Consider the following 22,161-nt stretch of genomic DNA (forward strand, 5'->3'; position numbering starts at 1 on the left):
ATTTTCTATGCTCAAACTGAAGAAGAAACAGATTATACACAATTCCTGAGTTTCTTACTTTTTCCTTCATTCATAAAATAATTCAAATTGAATGAGTATAATAAATTCACTTTGACAGTTGAGTCCGAACAATATATTTCCACCACTGAAAATAAAATCATTGTTCACAGTACGAAGACAGAGTTTTAAGGCCATGCTTGAACAAGGACTGTGAAACTGCTGACATAAATATCCAGGAAAGCTTTTAAAATGTTGTCTTAAGTATATGTTTAACTTCTTTCCTCAGTAGGGCCTTAAAACAAGGGCAACAAAGTAAAATCTTTTCTGAATGATTATTTTCATCTGCACTACATTCAACATCATTAAAAAGGACATTAACATAATATCAGTTAGTTCTGTTCTAAAATTCCAAACAGTACCCAGCTAAGCTGTGAAATTAAACCCAGCATTTCACTTTATTAACTGTGATGAAGAACCAGAGATAAGGGATAAATTACAACTTTCAGAAAGCTCTGAAGGGTTGAGTGCCTTCTCCTAAAATTGCTCTACTCAGTTTCTATCAGAGACTTTAAAATGCAGAGTAAACAGAGTACTCCCTCACAAAACATACACAGGCCTTGCATAATAGTAAACACAATAAATACTTCAGAGGAAATCTGTACACTGAAATTATTTTATCGGATAAAGTATTTCAAGTTTTCCTCATTATATCCTTTTCAGTTATATCCTTTCAAAGTCCACTTAAATTCTATTTTTGGTCCAAGTACAAACCTCTACAGCATTTTTTCAAAGCAGTCCTGGTGTAACTGAGCTTGCGGAACTGAAGCTGACCAAGAGACCATTCCATATTTCACTTTTAAAAGTTATACTGCAGTTGCCTTTCAGAGCAAATTAGGAAAAAAACAGAATTTTCATCGTTTCCAGGGCAATGATTTTAAATAGATGCTTTATCACTTTATCAAGCACAGAATTTCCTGATGAAAGAACAGCAATTAATGTTAGAACTGACAAGACTGCTTGGAGAGCAGATGACTGTCAAAATAGAGAAAATTATCTCTTTGAATTTTCTTAACAGCTTTTTGTGATTGCAATTTAAAAAATTTCATGCATATTTCACATGACCAGGCTATTGTTGAGCAGGTTTGTATTTCCAGGACTATTTACCTCATTTCTCAAGGACAGCCATGATTTCAAATATTGATAAGCTTATCAAAAAAATAAAATAAAAATAAAATAAAATAAAACCCCCAAACACACAAATATAAAACAAAAAAAAAAAAACAAAAAACCAACCAACCAAAAACAAACAACAAACCAACAACAACAACAAATTAAAAAACAAACAAACAAACAGACAAAAAAAAACAAAAAAAACCAAAAAAAACCACACACACACACAAAAAACACAAAACCAAAGAGTTGCCAGCATTTGAACAGCGTTGGAGCCAGGTTGATTGCTGTGGACCAGCACATAACTTTTCATGCCTGTGACTGACTAGTGCCATAGGGAGGGAAGTTTTCCCTTCTCAGGTTTTCTCCAACAAACCTAACAATCATGAGAAAATCAGTAACCCTCATATAGTAGCTGGCAACTCTTTCATTTGTTAGCTAGTGATCAACACAATCATCCCTCCGTTCCTGTGGAATTCTCTACTCAAAAAGAGAAGTTCAAAGGCAAAATCTTCCTGTCACAGTCAGTGATGTATGCTTCCTGTGGCCAGGCACTGGCTGTAAAAGTAATGTTATCTCTTTGTGTTACTGAAGTGTCTTGTGCTCACAGACCTGATCAGGGCTTTTTATGCCAAGCACTGTAAAGACACACAGTAGGTCACAACCATTTCAGTCTAAATGGACAAGAGACACAATGGAAGCATTCATGTTCTTTTTTGCAGCTGGAAACTGAGGTACACAGAAAGAGGAAAGAAATATTTACATAGGAACTTAGGCTTAACATCATAGAGGTAATATTTCCAATTTCACAGAACCACAGAATATTCTGAGTTGGAAGGGACCCACAAGGAACATCGAATCCAACTCATAACTGAATGGCTCATATGGGGATCAAAGCCATGACCTTGGAGTTACTAACACCATGCTCTAAACAACTGAGCTAATCTCAGTGTCATATGTTGGTATTTACAGGAATCCTTAGCACTCAGCTAAACCCAAAAGAGATAGGTCTTAACTGGTACCTCTTCAGCTGCTTTACTAAGTGACATCTGTATCATTAGTTGGCCAACAAATATTCTCTGACTATGAGATACACATGACACGAGACGCGTGTGGGAAAACTGGAGAGGTAAGATCTAATTCAGAGTATTCAACTTGCATGTCTAAATTAACACCTTCCTTTCATAGGCCAGACACCCCTTCTGATCAAATCAGCAGACAATGAATTTCAGAAACTGAAATTCAACATTTCTATAGCAATCTGAAATTGAAGCGCAGCAAGACAGTTGAGCTGATCTAGCAGTTCACTGGTATCAAAGGTCATTTCCCCTCCCTTTTCTATTAGTCAGAGTTCTGTTCCATCAGCCTTCAGATGTGTTATTTAGCACTACCTAGATGAACACACCATTCTGAATTTTGTTAGTGTTCTAACCATGTTATCTTCATGTGTTCTGTTAAGCTATGTGTCATGTCTACTTGAGTCAATATAGTTCATTTTCAATTGAAATGGATATGGGAGTCTCAGATAAATAGTTACCACATTACAGCAAGCAGCTGAGGAAGTGGCATTCAAGGCATTTTACAAAAATTGCATGAGATTCTTTCCCTAAGGTACAGCAAGAAATGTATCAAAGGCCACAGTAACAGCCCTGTGGAGTTCTCATCCTCTGCTTCTGTGCACTGACAGTTGACAATGCTTTAGTGAAATATTGCTTTTAGCTGCTGCTACCTACCTTAATTCAAGAAAACCACAGTTATCAAACCTGCCATGTCACAACAGAAAATCTTGTACCCATTAACTGCTAAAATCCTGCTGACCATCAGAGGTTTAACAGATCTAATTATATCCAACACATTATTTCCACAAATCCATGAAACTCAGAGGAAGGAATTTACCATACATGCTATGCATTTGCTGCACAAATACAGTAACTTTGATTTAATCCTCAAACCAGAGGTAAACTTACTTGATATGGAAGAGTGACTGCTTGTCTCTGGGACACCTGCTTCAAGGGTCGGTGCAGATGATGACTCTCTCGGCATTTCCAGTGTTGAAAGTCCTTTGGCAGCAGGATCTGCATGTGAAAATTGTGCTTTTTCGAATCATTTCAGTCATCCATACACCATCTGGCATTCCCAGCAGTTTCAAAAGGATTCAGTGTGTGTTTCACAAGAATTTTTATAGGGGAACAGGGATCTAGTGCTCAAAATCACTTTAAAGGAGACTGCTGCCTGTGGTCTTTAGAGCTCAGAACTAATAAATGCACATAGTTTGATCTTGATCCCACTCTCAGAGTGATTATTGGAACCACCAACATGGAAATAATAGAGGTACCACTGATGTAAATCTAGTTTAAGTGATGGTTTAACATCTTTTAAAAGCCTTATCTCCAACATGTTGTCTGGTTTACCCTTCAAAAGGCTGCTGATCCAGCAGTTGATCCCAAAGATTCATAAAGTTTAAGATTCTTTCACTAAAAAGATTCCACTTGGCGATACAGGACTGGCACAGCAGTTTCAGGGATGATAGTGCTAGTTATTGCATGAAAACTGGCCCTTATGAATGGTCAAAGAAGCACTGAGTCTAATTGCACAATTCTTTCAGGACTCTGCTTCCCTGAGTATCCATATAAAAGGTTCAAAAGCACTCAGCTCTCTTTAATTTCTATAAAGCTCCAGTAGTTCTTCAGCTTACTAGAACCATAAATGGGACAATAGGCCTGAAACATAAAGGGGAAAATGTAACTATGATTACACTGAACGACTGCTCCTTGTGAAAGTGGAATATCATAATAAGAAAGTACACTGTGATTGTCTCTGAAGCAACTAAGAAAAAAGTGAGGTCGGGAATGCATAAATATTCCCCCTCACTGCACCACACAATTAAAAGTGCAGCAGCATACAGTTTTTCAAACTGTTTCACAGTTTCAATTGGAAACTGAGGAAATGGAAAAAACTTACTTTCTCTCCATCTGAAAAAACTTAGTAACAAAACTTTGCACTGAAATCACCTGGAAAAACTTAGGGTACACAGAGGATTCCCCATGCTTGAATTTTAAACTTTTAACAAAGATTTAAACAGGCCATGTAAACTTTGTGGATACCTAATACAAAAGCTTTTAGTGTATAAAACCAAAATATGTGTGTATGTCTGTTCCTAAATGCAAACTGTGGTTAATTCTAAGTGCTCTTAGTTCTGAAGTTTACAGCCTGCTCAGCTTTGCACTTTGTGATCCACTCTGCTTTCCACTGCCTTATGCTGGAAAAAGAAATAAAGGCCAGAAATCACTACACCAGAAGAGAATCAGTGTAGCATGGATTAGTTCAGCAGGATAAAAGGCACAGAGATATGACCATTTTTCTGACTCCCTGCATAAAGAGGCCATGGAGTTTCACTTCTTAACTTCGAATCAGAATGAATATTTTTGTCATTGAGCTCTACTTTCTTTTCAAATGGGCCCTCGCACAGGCACAATGCCTGTATCAGTACATTCCTTGTGAGAAACAAACACCTGGAAGCATCAGCTGGCTGGGACCACGTCAGATGCTACATATACACATCTCTCCCTGTAAATATACACATCTCCTTACACCAGTCTGTTACTAAAACCTTCATGCAGTAATAATCCTTTCGATTGGGTCAGTGAGCTCACCTGACTCCTTCTGCTCTCCCAGCTTGTCAAGGATGTTAAAGGAAATGTCCAGGTATTCTCTCTGAATAGCACTCACAGCAATCTTCCTCTGCTTTCTCTGGCGAGGAACAATTTGAATCTTAAATTCTGACTCCTCAGTCTCCTCTTCTTGTTTCTGCTCTGCGTTTTGTTCAGTGTCAGACTCTGTGTTGGTATCAAGTTTATCACTTTCTGTTTGCTTTTCAGAATCTTCGGGGACTTTAATAAGGACTGTCTTTACATTAGGGCTTGGAATTGTTCCACTAGGTCTAATTTCCTCCACATTGAGCTCTGAGTTATCATCAAGGGACATTTCTGGAAGGGCAAATGACTTCTGCAGCAGGTCCCTCTTCTGTTTCAGTGTTAGTGGGTTCCCAGAGGACATGTCCTGAGGTTCTTCCAGCTTAACTAACTCTGAAGAGTCCTTTTGATCTTTGGGAGAAGTGGAAATTATCTCCTCGATTCCTGATGAAGTATTGTTGCTTGTATCCTTAGAACTAAAGTCTTTGGAGCAATCTTCAATGCTGAACTGTACCAGAGGAGTTGTGCTAAGGCTGAGTGCAGAGACATTGATAGGAGTTGAAGGAGATGACACAGTAGTTTTGCCAGAGACCTCATCGTTCAGCGGGTTTGTTGTTTCTTCTTCTTCATCACTCTCCACTATTCGAAGGGGAGGAAGTGGTTCAAAGACTAAAGAGTCACTGTCTGAAGTGGAGAGCACTGAATGCTTTTCAGGACCCGATGTTGAATCAGAGGACAAATCTATCAGATCTAAATCTTCCTTGGGACCAGCAGGTTTAACTGGGGAGTCCACTTTTACTTCATAGGTTTCCATGCAGTTTAGCCTAACTTCTGGTATGACGGGCCTTCTTGTTTCCTGGAAACTCTCTGTACGAGGAAGACTTTCTTGTGTTTCTATATTTTCAGCTTTAGTAGAAGAATTCTGCCGAGATCGTCCATAATCGCTCTGCCTGTGCATGGCATAAGCAGCAGGGACAGGTGGTTTTTCTAAGTCACACCGGTCTATGCAGGACTTCCTGCGATGTTCATCTAATGAAAACAACAGGGAGTCTGCATTCCCTATATCAAGAGATTTTTGTTTTAGAGAGCGCAGTTTTTTTTTCTGAATGCTTTCTTCTCTCACACAGCGTAGAATACTGTCTTGTAAGGCCCCCGTCTCTCTATATTCAGCCAGCTCTATTTCACCTGATCAAAACAGAAAGAGCTAATACTACCTCAGTTGGAGACTTTTGGCAGATATCTTCATCTTTATCTCACAATTCAACATGACTAGCATTTCAAATACAAACCTAGTATTAGTCAAAATTGTCCACATTCGTTTTAACCTCAGAATCACATTACACAGATATTTACAAAGAATAATAAAAAAAACCTGCCATTTGGATAATAGGGTTTATCTAAAAACTGTCCAAACTCTATACATCCTGGACAGATGTACCCTGAAGATAGACTGTTTAGCCTTGTGCATTGAAAGGAGACATTTCTACAGACACTTGGGGCTGACTGCATGTAGTACACCTACATTAATTTACTGCAGCAAAGTGGGCTTAAAATGGATGCTTCTAATTCAAGAAGCAAGGGTAGTATTAGCTGTAAGTCTAGCAACTATCACACCACTTAGTCATAGCTCCTTGTCCTAGGGAGGAGGGAAGCAAGCACAGTTACACTTGCTGGTACTACCACCGCACTGGTATTTTGCTATGCAAACATACTCACTGAGAACATTTTTAGGGGTTAACACTGTTGTATTATTATTATGAATTACATATTTTCACATAAGACAGGATATTCCTAATCATCAATATCCCCATATTTCAAAATACTCCACACATGAATCACCACGCAAAAAAAGAAGTGAGGAATAAAGTAGATGTTTGCTCTAGTCAGAATCATCCCCCCTACCCCATTCAAATACCTGAAACAAAAAAAAGGCAAGTGGGTGGTGATGGAAATCTCTTCAACTTTTTTTAGGCTATTCATTTCAGAACCCTAAATTTGAAATCAAAATAGTTCCAACTTTTCAAAATCCCCAAATGACCATTTTTGCCAATGGGAAAGCGTAACATTTGCAGCAGCAACAATAAATTTGCTTACCATTGAGTCCCACCTCACCAACAAAATCAATTTCTAGTAAAAATTAATTTCAGTAAAAATCTTCAGCCCAATGGTCAAAGAAAATTCCAACAAATCCTCACAATTTTTTTTAATTCAAAAGAGCTTAAAGTTTCAGAAAACAACTGCTGATTTCAGATATTTTTATTCTGGAATGCCTACTCTGAGATTCTTGAAAGATAATTCATTCAGGAAAATGAGGAGTATCTGCTCTTTTAAGTCAGATAGAGCAGTTGTATTCAAATCAGGCAGTGCAACAAACTCTACAAAGAAAGGTGTTAGCTTGAAACTCAGAGTAGGAAATTGTATTTCTACATGAATTTATACCAACAAAACAATTCATACTTCTTTGAGCATTCATCTCAACTGGTTGATATTTCACCATTTTGCTGCCACCAATTCTTTTCAGTCTTGCAAAGAAAGTTTGAGACTCTTTATTGCAAGGTCCAGTTGGTGTATCATGAATATCAGATTCATCAAAAACACTGTCTTCCTCTGCTGAAGAAAGAAAAAGCTTTATTACTCTTAAGAGAGCACAATTTCTCGAATGAAAAGCTGTCTATGTAACAAAACCCCAGCTAGTTTCAACTAAATTTGATTGAAAAATGAAGAATCATCTTAAGTCTGCAAGACAATTTATATCCCAGGTATAACTTTGTCATTCTTGTTATCTCTTCAGTTAAAGTCAGAGATAAATGAAAAATGGGTTACAACACAACAAAAGTATACCAATGCTTTTACCATTCTAAGCTGATATTTTCTACTGATAATAATACAGATTGTTTAGATGGAAGAAATACACTTGATCGGGACACTGACTCGAGTAAACAACTTCTGTAATGCTCAGTGAGAAATGGTAACTTGAAGAAGACGGAAATTACTCAAAGAACTGCAGGGTCAGTAATAAACCAGCAAAATACAAAAGCGAAAAAGGAAGAAATGGATAATCTGGAGAAGCTGGTAATAGAATAAGACCTAAGAGTATGAACTATGAAATTATTGATATAAGTAGTAATAGTAAAACATTATGCTCTGAGACCTGCCAGTTGAAAATGGCAAAGAGAAAGAAAGATCCAAATCTATTTATCCATCTGAAAAGTGCCACATCATCTGTATGAAATGGCTATTAAAAGAAACAGAAATAAAAAAAGGAAAAATCCATACTTATCACGAGGAATCATTCTGTGATTCTACATCCAGTGATTCATCTTCAAGGAAATAAAACACTACTGGGACCATAAAGAAAACAGAGCACTCAAAAGAAAAACAAAGTTTGCCTTGTTTATTCTAGCAAGCAAATATGGAGAGGAAATGCATTTGGTGTCTAGGAGTGGAGAGGCAAGTAAGTCAAAGAGTTAGAATGGACAAAAACTGAAGACTTAAATTCAACATAAATATCTTTAGCTTTGAAATTTCTGGAAAGTGCTAGTACATGTGAAGCTATGGAACTGCCACCTAAAAGCACCAGGGCATAAGATACCTAATTGAAATGACAAATCCAGAAAAATCAAACAAGGTTGATAGTAAGAATTTCTACATGAACTGGGTTTAATAAGTTAGGAGATCACTTTTAATGTCACATCCTATGTGTGACTTCTTCTTCCCCATGGCAACAAATGCTTCTTCTCACAATATTTATCACCGGTTCTACAGCAGTCTGTATACTTGATTCCCACAACACTCACAAACCCCACAACAAAGTTTTGCAGAAAAAGTAGGAAAAAGGTTCAATAGTTGGAAAATCCATCTTTAGTATAGGGATTCTTGCTGCCTGACAAGAAATTCTCATCTGTTCATTTCTCTAAACATCACTTTTGATGATGGCAGCAATACACACACTACCTGACCAGAGATTAAACAAGTCTCCTAAGAAAAGGTGGGAAAGGCTTCAACTTTCCAAGTCCCTATGGAATTATATTGGCTGCTTCTTGCAGATGGAAGAAAACTTTCCTACATCCTCCTTTTTCTGCAGCCCTTCCACAAAGGAGGAGAATAAGCCCTATGGTTAAGTCAGTATTTACAGAGTAAAATGCGTCCATTTATGGTCCTTTACCTCCACGCAGCCCAAAGCCCATCACAACAGCTTTGGAAAGCAAGTAAATATTATTAACCTTAATGTAAACATAGGGAAACAATGATGAAGTGAGACACAAGGCCACCCAGGGAACCAGTGTTGGACAAGCTGGGTACTTAGTCACCTCACTTTGTCTTAGAAACATCTCAGAATCAATCCAGAAAGTCAATGCATTTTATAAATGTATCATTACTACCCTCAGCATTATTAAGTCACTACGAATTAAATCATTAACTTGGCTCAAAACAAAGACAAATTTATAGTAAGGCCACAGTTATTTAAACACTCTTAGCCCTCCACTACCAATACTAAACATCCAAGTGAGTGAGAATATGTGATACATAGGTTAAATCCATGTTAAGCTTGCTTTAATTTTCAAGAGCTGAGTAATAGGGTGTTCAGGTAATAAAAAAAATGTGTTCTTCTTTTGCTGGATATCTTTTCACAAGCAACAAGCAGCAAGAGGAAAAGGGACCAACACGCATAACAAGAGTGCTTCTTGGATTTTTTTTCAGAAGTTTACTCCACACTAAGACGACTGTTTGAGAAGGAGGATGTAAATCACAGACAAGCAGCTAAAAGGCAAAATAGCTGAAAAGCAGCTATAGATTATCATCAAAAGAACCTGCTAAACCTGATAAAACCTTTTGATCACTAACACTTACCATGTAATAAACCTCACAATTGTAAGGAGTTACACTCAGTGACACCATGTGACTTCAAGGCCCAAGCTTACACCAGCTCACATCATGAGAGCACCTTTGCAAGCACATAGAGTTAACAATCAAACACTGACTCAAGGGGTTGAACCATTCTCTTCTGCCCTTAGACATTCACAAATACATTTGCATTAAGCTAGTCAACTTCAGCTCCTTTAACAGAGAAAAGCAAACTATAGACTGAATTGATAATTTTCTCTTTTCTTGCTATGATTCCAAGTCATGACAATGTAAAATCAGAATGTGGCATTAGGCTGGTTGCACACCTTGCATGTGAACATGGTCAGTTAGCATTGTCATGGAAAAGGCTAAGAACTATCATCACTATCATGATGACTGAACTACTAAGTTTAAGATACACTCCCCCCAAGAGATGTGAGACATCTCAACCTAAGGAGCAACTGTGAATGTCTTTTACTGTAGGTGGCTATAGCTGGTCATAAAAGTCACACTTCAGACTTAATTCTGAGTATTATGTTCTAAGGTTTAGACCGTATTTACCCATTTCTACAACAACTGCAAGATTTAACGAATTAAATCAATGACTATCATACAAATCAGTGTTAAAAGTACCTTTCTCCTTCTCACTGTATCGGCTTATGTTACTGTTGTCACTATACAAAGGACCAGCAGTTGCATGGGGCTTGCAGCTGTGATACTGAGCGTTGAGGGTATTGACTGTGATGTGGATTAGGTGCAGTACAATCTTGCTGATTTCACAGTCTCTGTAGGGGTACTGTTCAGCGAAAGAGAAAAACTTCAGCTTAAAAACTAACTTTTCTCCTTGGATAAACATTTAGGCAGTAAAATAGAAATATTACAAGAATATGGTCAGCTGGATGCCCTTCGCCTTCCTTTCATCATACATTCACAATTACACCATGAGAAGCAGGACTGTTGTCAGCTTTGTACACAGAATTATTTTAATAAAATATTAAAAGTCCATATTAGTAACATTTAGTGTCTCCACTTCCTTGTATACCCTACAGACTTCCTAGAAATTTGTTAAGCACCTCAAAAGTACTCACAGCCCCATTTCAGTGCATAGACACATTACCATTTAACAACACTTCCTAAAAGCATCACTCAGCTAAAGAATACAAGCTGTTAAACTGACACACTCCCCCATTTAAAGTTACTAATTTTTCAAAACTAATTTTAAGTTACTCAAAATACTTCTCACTGGAATTTCATACATCATTTTCCTATTTTCAAATTCATACTTTTCTTTCTCAGGTAAACACACAAAAGACAATATACACTGCAGAAGCATAGATGAAGTCAGTAGCACAGAAGAAAGCCTAACTATTTCAGACATTAAAATTAAATGCAGTAAGTAAGCATATAAAAGAAAAGTGTTCTTTACAGTTCCTTTCACTTGCTGTACATTTAGGTGTTCCCTGTAACAAATTTTAAATTGAAGCGTAATTTTTTCTGTGGACAGCTTCTTTTTAAGACCACTCACCTTATAGAGAATAACGAGCAAAGCCTTTAACCACATCTGCCGAATGTGAGGTTTGAGGGACCAGAGGGAGCAGCGAGGAGGCTGTTGAAAGTAATGCCTTAGCTGAGGACACGTGCAATATTTCAACACCTGCACCACCAAGGGAAGAAGGTGTTTTCCCAGGTTAATGTTATAGTCCATCACCTGAAAAGAGTACAGGAGTTACCTCACCAAAACCAAATCCACTTATGTTGAAAAATAATACACTTGAGGTCCTAGTTAAGTGAAAAGAAATGGACAGTTTTAAGGAAGCCTCACTACCAGTTAGAAGCTTTCTGCGAGTTTGCCATCTTCTCATTTTAGCTAGATAGGCAAAATTAAACAAAAGAAAATGTGTTCTGAAAGCCTTTCATCCAGTACAGTCTAAATCCTAACATACACTGGCAATTTCATAAAGTATATTATGCTGGGATAGCCCTGTATTATAGCACAAGCTGATCATACTTCAACACACAAAACCATATCATGTATATCCCATGTTTAACAGATAGGATGCAGCTGTTTTCTATTTTTTTCTCAACAGGCTTGCCACATTAGATGTTTAAGCCCCAGGTTCTGGAACTAGGTAATGACACTAGAATCCCACTCTCCACCATAGCAAAGGTAAGAGTGTGTCCACTGTGTTATGTGGGAAGTCTAAGCATAAAAATTCTAAAGGATCCAAGAATAAAGTGAATGAAAAATATCTTGCTTTAAATAAAATACTCATCAATCTTAAGTGGCCCCAGACAGGTTGCTGTGATTACTGCTACTCATATGCCTTGCCTTCCATGAACTTTGAAGAGCATCATGCTATTTGGGGTCTGCCCTAGAGGTTTGAATCCTGATCGTTAGGTGCAGTAAGACCACATATTCCCACTACCCTGGCACAACTGTGCTTTCGACTGAAACTGCATTGCTATTTTTCATAATCTTCCCATTAGCATTGCAACATTAGCTATTTTTAAAATCACACACCCTGAAATCAGCAGTTAAACTAGATGCTAACAAGGATCCACAAAGCTCTCGTCTCTGATGCTGACCTACAGTGGTTGACACCTGGGAAGATGTAACAACAGGCCAAACGAAGTCCAGCACAACCCCAAGATCTAACATGTCCCTGCAGTTTCAGTGGACTAAGTACATTTTATCAGGAGCTCTGTACATTTAAACAGACAGTCTGTAATTGTTTTGTTTTTCATTGGAACAAGGGGATGAGCCTAATTTACAAACACTAAACTCATGTCTCAAGTTCTCTCTAAACAAGATGACTAGTTTTTCCACATAAAATTCTCCAGTTCGATGTGCAGCTGTCTCAAATATTTGTGTTGCGTGCACACAAAGCTAAAGAGATGAATCCCATGCCTTTCCATGTAGGGCGAGCCTGTTGAATATATGATATATAATCACCGAATTTGGTCCTACACTGCAGTGCCTATGTAACTTGTGATAGTTACAGAGCACGGTTAGGAAAAACTCATCCATACAAAGAAGATAGAGCGCTGCCTTAACGCACAGTACGTACTGTAATGCAAACGTCTCAGGCTGAGCAGACCCACTTTTTAAGCTGTCACAGGGAGATTTGGGATGGATGCTGGGCCAGGCCTGCGCAGCAGCGCCACCACGTGGGGCAGCACCGCACTGGCGGCCAGCGCCAAACAGGCAGCTTGGGCTGCCAGGGGGAGAAATAGGCGGGTTATGTCTTCAGCAGTTCAAAATACTCAGATTTTATGATGAAAAATACTAAGAGATATTGGACTTTTTTTTTCTTGAACTGGCGATTCCAACCAAGCTTTGAATCAAAATCAACGAACCAGCAAGCCAACCCAATCCCAACCTTTGTGGAGCTGGCGGGGAAAGCAAGTATTTATGACTTCAGCAGGAACTAAAACTGAAATAGATCTCTTAGGAGCTCAGTATTGACTTTACATTGCGGAAACACATCTTCAGATTGCAAAGAGCATTTCTCTTGCAGTAAAGGTGATTCCCAACACTAAGCAGCCCTATAGCTAAGAAACAAATTCCCCTAAAATATAAACTAAAATATTGATGTCTGCTGCACAGAAAAAAATCCTGGCCTACTGAAGTTCTCAAACTCCATTTGACGTCAGAGGAACTAGGATTCAATTATGAAGCTTTTAAACAGAAATGGTGAATTCAGCTATCATGAGATGTTTTAAAAGTGGAAGAGAAAGGCAGGCGATGATATTTACAGTTGCAGTAAGCAGTACTTATGAAAATCAGGTCAACTATGATCACTGAAATTTGAAGGTTACAGTGGACATCTGAAATCAAAACCCTCTTGTTCCCCTAAGGTAATCCTTTATAAGAGTCTGTGATAAGGAAAAAGCATTGAAGCCATGATAATGCTTCATTGCAAATAATACTCTATAAGTGTGAAATATTTTTCAGCCCAGTACCACGCACTTGCTATGACTAAGAATTAATTGAGCCTTAGAAGAGCCTTGTGAGGTAGAAAATTATGGTCCTCCTTACAAGATGGAGAAAGAAGGTACAAGGCAAAGATGTGCTTGGTCATTTATCATAGCACTGTAGGCAAAAGTTCATCATGGTGATGCCACTTCCTAGGAAAGGGAAAAGAGAAAATACTGGAAGAAAAATGAGCCTCCTACAAAGTGAAGAATGTTCAAGAGTTTACAGATCACTCACGCAGGGAAACAAGCAAGAACACATGGGTCCCAGGTCTTCCTGAAGAGGAAAGGAGGAAATACACAGGAGGAAAGTAAGGCGTTCACAGGCTAGTGAAAGAAGGCAAAGAGGTCTGAAGCAGTCACTAATTTTTCATACAGTAATAGTATTTGCATGCCTCCATGCACACAAAACCATTATCCCTATGCCAATGAGGCAGCAAGTTTAGACTACTAGTAGAAAGTAGAAATTCTTTCACCAACAGAATAGGTCTTGAAGTTTTAAGTCAGATTAACACATTTAGCCATTATTTTGCTACAAAGAACGCTGTGCTACCACCATTTCAACAACAGGCAATAAGCAATAGAGGCAAAAAGTAGTTAAGTGCCTTCACCTACCTGTGCTATTCCAGCAATAAAGGCATTAAAGCATGTTGAAACACGCATTTTTTGCGGTGCAATCATGAAGCATCCTTCCTGCTGATCATAGCCAAGCAGGACGTACAGATGGCGCTTGACTGTGTTGAAAGCTTTAGCACTGCTGATGTCTGACTCGGCGCTGCTCTCATCCTTTGCCATGAACTTCATTAGCACCGTAATGAGCTGGTGCACAGTCTGGTGATCAATCCCAGCATCCTCTGGCAGCAGGTCTTTTATCGTATTATCATTCTCTGGGGAGGGTTGTCCTATCAGCACAAGAGAGACTGGAATCAGACACTGAGTAACACTATAAATGGGGTACAGAATACAGGTAGGAAATATGAAAAATTCTACCAAATAATGATTAAACAAAGAATGAAGACTTTCCCTTTCAGCATTGAATCTGTATTTCACTTAAATAACCTGGACCAAAACATAGGCACTATTATCATTTATTAGTTCTTAGGACACTATGTATTATGTGAAAACATTGGTGACTTTTTCCCAGAGTAGAACCTTAAGATTTGGTTTATAAACTCTGAATGGAAATAATCAATCTGTAGTACTTTCCACAGGAATATGATAATGCTAAAGACAAGAGGCTACTTACAAAGCACAGGAAGGCTTGGATGCTGGCTGTCACTACCCAAAACAGACACACTGCAAATAACAGTTGCCAACTGGGCAAGTGTTTTCATTCTTGTATTTTAATTTTTTTTTAAAATATAGTATTTCCAGTCACTCTTAAAACCATGTATGATTAATAGAATTTTCTAGCAATTCCCTTTGAAATTATTCTCTTCCATTTCACCCTATGTATGAAGCCTTTTTTTAGTGCTTAGCTGTTTCTAAAGCTCTACATGGTAGTAACACTAGGAATGAAAAAACAGAAATCATTTCACACAACAGTTGATACAACTCTTTTTATTAAATAATTCTGAATAAATCCATAGTCAAATAACAGTAAAGTATGTTAGTCCACAGTGTTCTATTTTAAAAGAGAAACTTAAATATTTTTGTATAAATAAAATGCATTATATATGCATTACATGCAAAATAAATTAAAAACTTTTCATTGTATTGATCAACAAAGGGAACAAAAGAAATATTTTGACAGCATCAAAACAGGGCAATACATGAACATTAATTTTTTTATTGCACCATTAATTTTAGTTTGTTCATTAATCACTATAACTGAATAATTAAAATTAATTACTAAATTAGTTACTAAAATGTATTCTGATGTATATTCTGATCCATGGTTAAAATCTGTCTGACAGTGAATAACTGAGATAAAGGAAGCTGGTATGAAGCAGAATTATAAAGCGATCTGCTTGTTTTCATTTCAAGCGTAAATCCTTTCAACTACCAGACATAGTCCTTACTTTTGCAAAAACACTAATTTGAAAATTAAACAAGCAAGATTACTCAAAGTATAATCTTAAAATGGCTCCTGCATCTGTGTTAGGGTTACTAGTCAGCATTTAACATCCACTTAGTCTGTTAAAGTTACTTACATGCCCTAGGTTTTATGTACATTCATAGCTATATATTTATAGTAAATACTAAAAATTATTTTAATATTCTAATTTACCGATATTCTCAATGTAATATGCTATTCTGACAAGGGACTCCTTTGCTGGTACAACTGCATCTTCACTAGACAAACTGCAGTGTCTGTTAGTTTTTTGAATAATGGTAAAATATTTTACATTTTTTACTGGTGGGTGAGCAAAGGGGTTTGTTTGATTCGCTGTTTTGCAGAGCATGGGAGAAGGTTGTTATTTCTATGACAGGTGAAAATGAAAACTGTCATTCCACTGGGCGGGGGGTTGTGCAATTTTCAGATCCACATCTATTAAGAATAACTTTCCTTTCCTGGTCTCATTTTGGTAAAAAGAAACTATGAACTTCATGTTATACGATATTTTTTGTTCCAGACAGTTTTCACTGGGATTTTTTATTTACTGAAACCTTCCCTCAAAATGAAAATTCTCTACCCAAGCTTTTGCTGGACCAAGATTTGCAGATGCAAAAACAATGAAATCTGAAATAATTTGAATGAGAAATAAAGCAAGTACCATTTTCAGAAGCACATTAAAAATGCACGTAGTAAATAACCTTAGCTTTGTGGACATCAACTGAGAAATAATATTTCCACATATTACACCCAGGTTAAAATTTTCCATGAAATTGTATCATAAAGACATAATTTTTAAGGATGACATTAGATCTGTTTTAATTAGCCCTATTTATTTTCATCTCTTTAACATGTTGTGATATTTTCAAGAAAACAAAGAAGGAGATAAGATGAAGTGAGGAAAAGGATCACTGAGCTCTAAATAAATCCTGGTTCTCCAAACAGAACTCCATGAGTAATTAATCCGAAAAGATTAATCCATTTTACTTTCACTTGCTGAACAATATAATTTAGAAGCTCAGTGACAAAATGCTCAATTTTGCCAGTATTTCATAATACTAACACTAGCTAACAAAGACTTCCCAGGACTTTTCCTGACATTTTACTTTACAGAATCACAGAATATTCTGAGTTGGAAGGGACCCATGGTCATCGAGTGGGTCCAGGATGGGACCTCGATGATCCAGGATCATCGAGTCCAGCTCCTGGCCTTGCTCCCAAGAGTGTGCCTGAGAGTATCATCCAAACACTTCTTGAACTCTGTCAGGCTTGGTGCTGTAATCACTTCCCTGGGGAGCCTGTTCCAGCATCCAACCACCTGCTGGGTGAAGAACCTCTTTCTCATATCCAACCTAATCCTCCCCTGACACAACTTCAGGCCATTCCCTGGGTTCTGTCACCGGTCACCACAGAGATCAGTGGCTGCCCCTCCTCCTCCTCTCACAAGGAAGTTGTAGATCACAATGAGGTCTCCCCTCAGTCTCCTCTAGGCTGAACTCTCTCAGTGACTGTCCAGGATACAGGTAGAGGATACAGGAACAAATACATGATCCTGGTGTTCAATGCATACAAAATGCACGCAGAACTCAGCTTGCATTTGGACTGTGCAAGAATGACAGTTTTAGATCTAGAAAGAACAGACCAGCACGAGGACTAGTTCATTCAAGTGATAAGTGTAAAACAAATGTTTTTCTACAACAGATGTAGAGCCTCTGTTCAGGAGTCAGTCAGTTCCTTAGCTGAATCAGATATGCTCAGTACTGCCAATGCAGTGTTAAAAACAATGAGTCAAACCTTAAAATAATTTTTTACAAGAATTTATTTATTTATTTCAGAAAGAAATAATAAATACTGGGCAGGAGGAGAGGGACAGTCACTTGTCTCCTAGTTCCCAAATCATCTGTGATATTCTGAATCATATCATCAGACTTCAGATCAGTAGTTACTAGCTACATGCAACTTCTTTTATATATACATTTTTAGTGGAAATTTCATTTGAACCTCAGGTGATTAAGAGGCAGAAGAGAGCCTGAGCATGGAAAGTGAAGGTTCAAAATACCGGAATACATCTAATAAAATCACAATGGCTAACAATGCCTACTGTGAGACCGACACTCTTTATATGACAAGTTCCTTTAAGCCCAGTACATACCAGGTGACTGGTGCCATTAAGTGAAGAACAGTCATTCACTGACACATCTATTCATCACACCATTATTTCACTTGTTCCTTCTATGAGCCTGTGACAACCCACCAGTTCTGTAAGAAACTGGTTGACTTGCAGCTCTCACTGGGCTAGGAGAACAGGGCTATATACCACTAATTCAGAAGCTCTACTATTCCATTTCTCAGCTTAGTCAGCACCCACACTGACAAGATATCTTCCTTTCAGCTGATCGCCCAATAAACTGGTATGTTCTGATTCTGAATTTGCATCTGTTGGAAGTATCCAAGTCTTGAAGAAGGAGCATGAAAAGATTTGAATCTGAGACTTTTTCATTTCCAAATTGTCAGTCTACACAGCACTCAAAGCAAGAACTGCCAGTAGTCACAATTACATAAGAGATTACTTGGACCCTACTGAGCTATCTGTTCTACAGATGCCTGACAGAAGGGTGACATCTTCACAAAATGTCACTTAATACAAAACAAAGGACTTAAGATGTCTGTAAGCATACAGAAGAGATAAGTGTTATTTACGGTACTGACAAGCAAAAGCTGTCTGTAAAACCTGACAGTCAAAGATCAGGCTCAACATAGGTGACCCACAGGGCCAGTTTACTAAAGATTTACTTGTGGACAATGAAACACAGGAAGGTGAGGCACTGCTGGCATAGCTGACTGCCTCTGAATAACCTCCTCCCAACTCTGAAGTACTGTTTACAACTGGAGGCAGTTTTCAGTATAGACTGTGAGCAAAGCTTCAATTTACACTTTTTGGAACCATGCTGAGATGTGATTCACTGTGCCACTTAGACAACTTCCATCTTGTGTAAGTTTATCTCATGATTCAGCAAGAGAGTCAGAGTTAGAGCCTTCCTTTTCCTGTTCCATCAAAACACACCTCCCTTGTCAAACCCACCTGGTGTTTGCTCTGGTGTTCCTCCAAGTGCTGGTGCAGACTGCTCATGTCTGGTCAAGCTCACAGCTTTAAAAAAAACAAGAGCAACTCTGTTTAATAAGGCAGCACTGACATCTTACACTTAGCATATATTCAGTGCTAGCATATTTATGTGCCATTTACTCATGGCGCTGTTGTCAGGCAGTGAGTGTAATTGCTTGGAATGTGTCTCTTCTGTGCCCTACAGGTTTTGTGCACCATGTTCTATAACTCTAACTTTCTCCATCATTTAATTTTGCTGTTAGAAGAGTTATCACACAGGAGTCCATGTGCAGGATCGATAATTGGTCAAGCAGGATTACCTAAGAATCCCAAAATATTCGAGGGCAGAGGGAGTGTTGGAAGAAAAATTACTTTGTAACTTAATAGTTTACTAGCACCAAGTTTGAAAGTTTTATCATCCTTTTATATGGGTAAGAGCAACATGAGAGGTCCAATTTGAATATAAACACTAATTTGTGTTCGTAAAATTCTCTAAATGAGAATGGTTGAACTTTATTTCTGCTTGGAAAGGTATCTGCATGGCACTCCATATAGGCCTATGGTTTTCCTGCACCTACATCCTCCTATAGAAGCTAGCAGGAAGGATGTGCTGCATTGACATTGTTTTCTTAACAAAAGCATTCTGAGTATATCCAAAAATTCATTTGAGACATTAAAAGTTGATTTTACATGTCTACCATATACTGCATGCACTGATTAATAATTACAAATAATAGATAAATTAGTAACAAATTAATTTTCCTGTAAACACTGCTTCTATTTAAGACAAAACTGGTGTGTTTTAGCCACAAATAAAGATCTATATACAAACTAGTCTTGGAGCATTTTGTTATGTCATTTTAAACAAACACAGCATAGACATAATGTCTGTCTATGTTCTTTGTCAAACTCACTAACTTGTCATTATCTGAATAATGCCCAAAACAGTCAGAAACCTAAATATGCTATCCAATTGGATAAATATTGGCAGCTCCAATGTGTACCCATAAATAGGATACGATCCTAAGGGAGAAGACGGAGGTGTGTCACAAAAACGTAAATAGATACTCAACGAATTTTGGTGGTTAAGGTTTCTGGAAGGGAGAGTGCTCTCTTTGACTCCGCTGGTCCCTTCACACTGTCCCTCAGGGAGCGCACACTCTTCTGACGGTTACGCGCGAAACGAGCCCTCTTGATCTTCCACATTGCTGCATCACTGAGGTTGGCGACATTTGTCCGGACAGCAGTGATAGCTTTGCAAATGCAATTGACCAAGTTAGGATTCATTCCACAGCATGGTGAGGCCCCAGCGCTGCCAAGTGCCTAATGCAACTGGGCCCCAGGTCCCACTCCAGTCAAGAAAGCTTCATATGGGCTCAAGGGGTCCACCTGCAAGGTACTCATTTGCATGCTCTCATTCTGAAATCCATAAAACCCCAAATGGCATAACTATGTTAAAAAATTTTGCTGTTACTTTCTTCTTTAGAGATTGGATAAAAACAGCTTCTTAAAATCAAAACCTGAATTTCAGGCTAAGGGAATATGAGATGCACCCTACTTAAAATGGCAAAAATATCACGAGTACAGATCACATTTAGTGCACTCATACACAAATTTGGCCTCTAGTCTTGCCTCACTGACCTCTGGTCCTGCCTACACCTACCGTCCTGTATATGAACAAAAAACCTGTGAGTGTTCATTATGCAGTTACAGTGGTGTTACCAGCAGCATCACTGCATGTCTTAATGTGGTCACCAATACTTTTCCATACTTACGTCTAGAGTGCACTGAAACCCCTTGAGTTTATTGATCTGAGTGACTGAAGCCAGTGAGCCCATCCTTTGCACCACTCTTTGAAATGGCAAAGAGAAGGTTAAAAAGAAATCTAAAAATTATCTTTTGCATAATTTAAATAACTCCCAAATACACATATTTAAAGATATGACCCCACACTTGCAGCTAGAGATGCTAGAAAACAGTGTCAAGATTCCCTCCTCAGGCCACATCAGCAGTTCCCAGGATTGGGTTAAGCTACTAATATACGGAGAAGAAAATACATTTGCAGTTCCACCCCTCTCCTGTGCAGCAGCACCCAGGAATTTTCAAGCATTGGGCTTCATGCAAATGTAGGAGGAGGCATTAGGCTGCTGAGGGAGCACATGCTGTTCAAACAGCTGTTCCCACCTCCTCCAAGAAAATTAGATGGAAATAGATCTTCCTTATGGGCCACCACTTGTGTTAGGAAATTTTCAATTACTCTAAATGCTAAACAATCATGCATGAATTATTTTTTAGTCCCCTCCTAGTGAATGTAAGGAGACATGGTATCTCATCAAGAAACCAAGTATGAACAGGATAAACATTTACATACATTTATCACTGCAAGAATAGTTAACTGAACACTGGTTCCAGGAGTCCACGTGCCTCTTGTGTTATGCCACATACACTGGGGGTTTTTTGAGGATCATACAGCTCCTAGGGCTGAGTTTAGACAGACCACCACAGAACAGGGTCAGGTACAATTTAGGACTTCGAAAACAGTGAACTTGACAGCATAAGAACAGCTACAGTAGAACAGGTGGGTTAATGCAGGTTGTAGTTGATGATAGAACCAGACTGCATTTCAACCAAGGCTGGCAATCACATGCTAGGGAGAACAAAACATGATGCCCAAAGGTGCAAAAGACTATAGCTTAATCCGTAGTTGGGCAGTCAAAAAATCCTCACTTTGATTTATTTTCTTTTGGCCTGAAAGATTACTTAATTTCAGAGAATTTATACATGTGATACCTACAAGTCTCTCAGACCCTTGCAGGAAGATTAAATTCCAGAACATGATAAAAGGAGATCAGATTGATTTCGATTCTGCTTACTTGTTGGGAAAGGGAATTCTTTGTTGCAGTCCAGATGAAGCTGTGCTTCCAGAGACAGGGTCTCAAAGCGATTCACAAAGAACTCCCAGCTCAAAGCTGGAATGTCTGCTTTTAAAAAATGAAGTAGCAAAAGCTTACTAAGAATTGTGGGCCTGTCCTTGACTACTGTGTCAAACTGGAAATCAAGGCAGAGGCAGAGACCCTATAGAGGGAAACAAAAAAAATAACATAGAAGTGAGATATGAAGTCTTTTCAGGATATTTTAAAGCAAAAGGAGGTGAAAGGTCACAACTCCTGCCAATTAGTATAGGATAAAGATTTAGCTCCTTTTTTCTATCAAGTCCTTTAAGTCAGAATTAATGCTATTGATATCAACAGGAAAGTAAGGTAAATAAGGAGATAAATGAACATCATATTTAGAATGTAGAATTTGCTAGGACTTTGAGG

At 38.2% G+C, this 22,161-nt stretch overlaps 1 protein-coding gene across 12 annotated transcripts in view; it reads right to left on the bottom strand.

Annotated features, from left to right (window-relative positions):
• The window catches only part of UNC79 (unc-79 homolog, NALCN channel complex subunit), a 105,645-nt gene that overhangs the window by 42,836 nt on the left and 40,648 nt on the right, over positions 1 to 22,161 (bottom strand). For 8 of the 12 annotated variants that reach the window (XM_027637893.1, XM_027637899.1, XM_027637898.1 and 5 more), the window contains 9 exons: positions 21,715 to 21,916; positions 19,915 to 20,094; positions 18,821 to 18,886; positions 14,298 to 14,584; positions 11,233 to 11,415; positions 10,341 to 10,503; positions 7,320 to 7,472; positions 4,824 to 6,047; positions 3,138 to 3,245 (listed from right to left, as the gene is read on the bottom strand). In XM_027637893.1, coding sequence (XP_027493694.1) covers positions 3,138 to 3,245; positions 4,824 to 6,047; positions 7,320 to 7,472; positions 10,341 to 10,503; positions 11,233 to 11,415; positions 14,298 to 14,584; positions 18,821 to 18,886; positions 19,915 to 20,094; positions 21,715 to 21,916 — 2,566 coding nt within the window. The remainder of the gene's footprint in view (positions 1 to 3,137; positions 3,246 to 4,823; positions 6,048 to 7,319; positions 7,473 to 10,340; positions 10,504 to 11,232; positions 11,416 to 14,297; positions 14,585 to 18,820; positions 18,887 to 19,914; positions 20,095 to 21,714; positions 21,917 to 22,161) is intronic. The other 4 variants (XM_027637905.1, XM_027637897.1, XM_027637904.1 and 1 more) reach the window with 3 other exon arrangements.

The sequence above is a fragment of the Corapipo altera genome, unplaced genomic scaffold (genome assembly GCF_003945725.1).
Source record: "Corapipo altera isolate COAL_440 unplaced genomic scaffold, ASM394572v1 23, whole genome shotgun sequence".
Taxonomy (NCBI): domain Eukaryota; kingdom Metazoa; phylum Chordata; class Aves; order Passeriformes; family Pipridae; genus Corapipo; species Corapipo altera.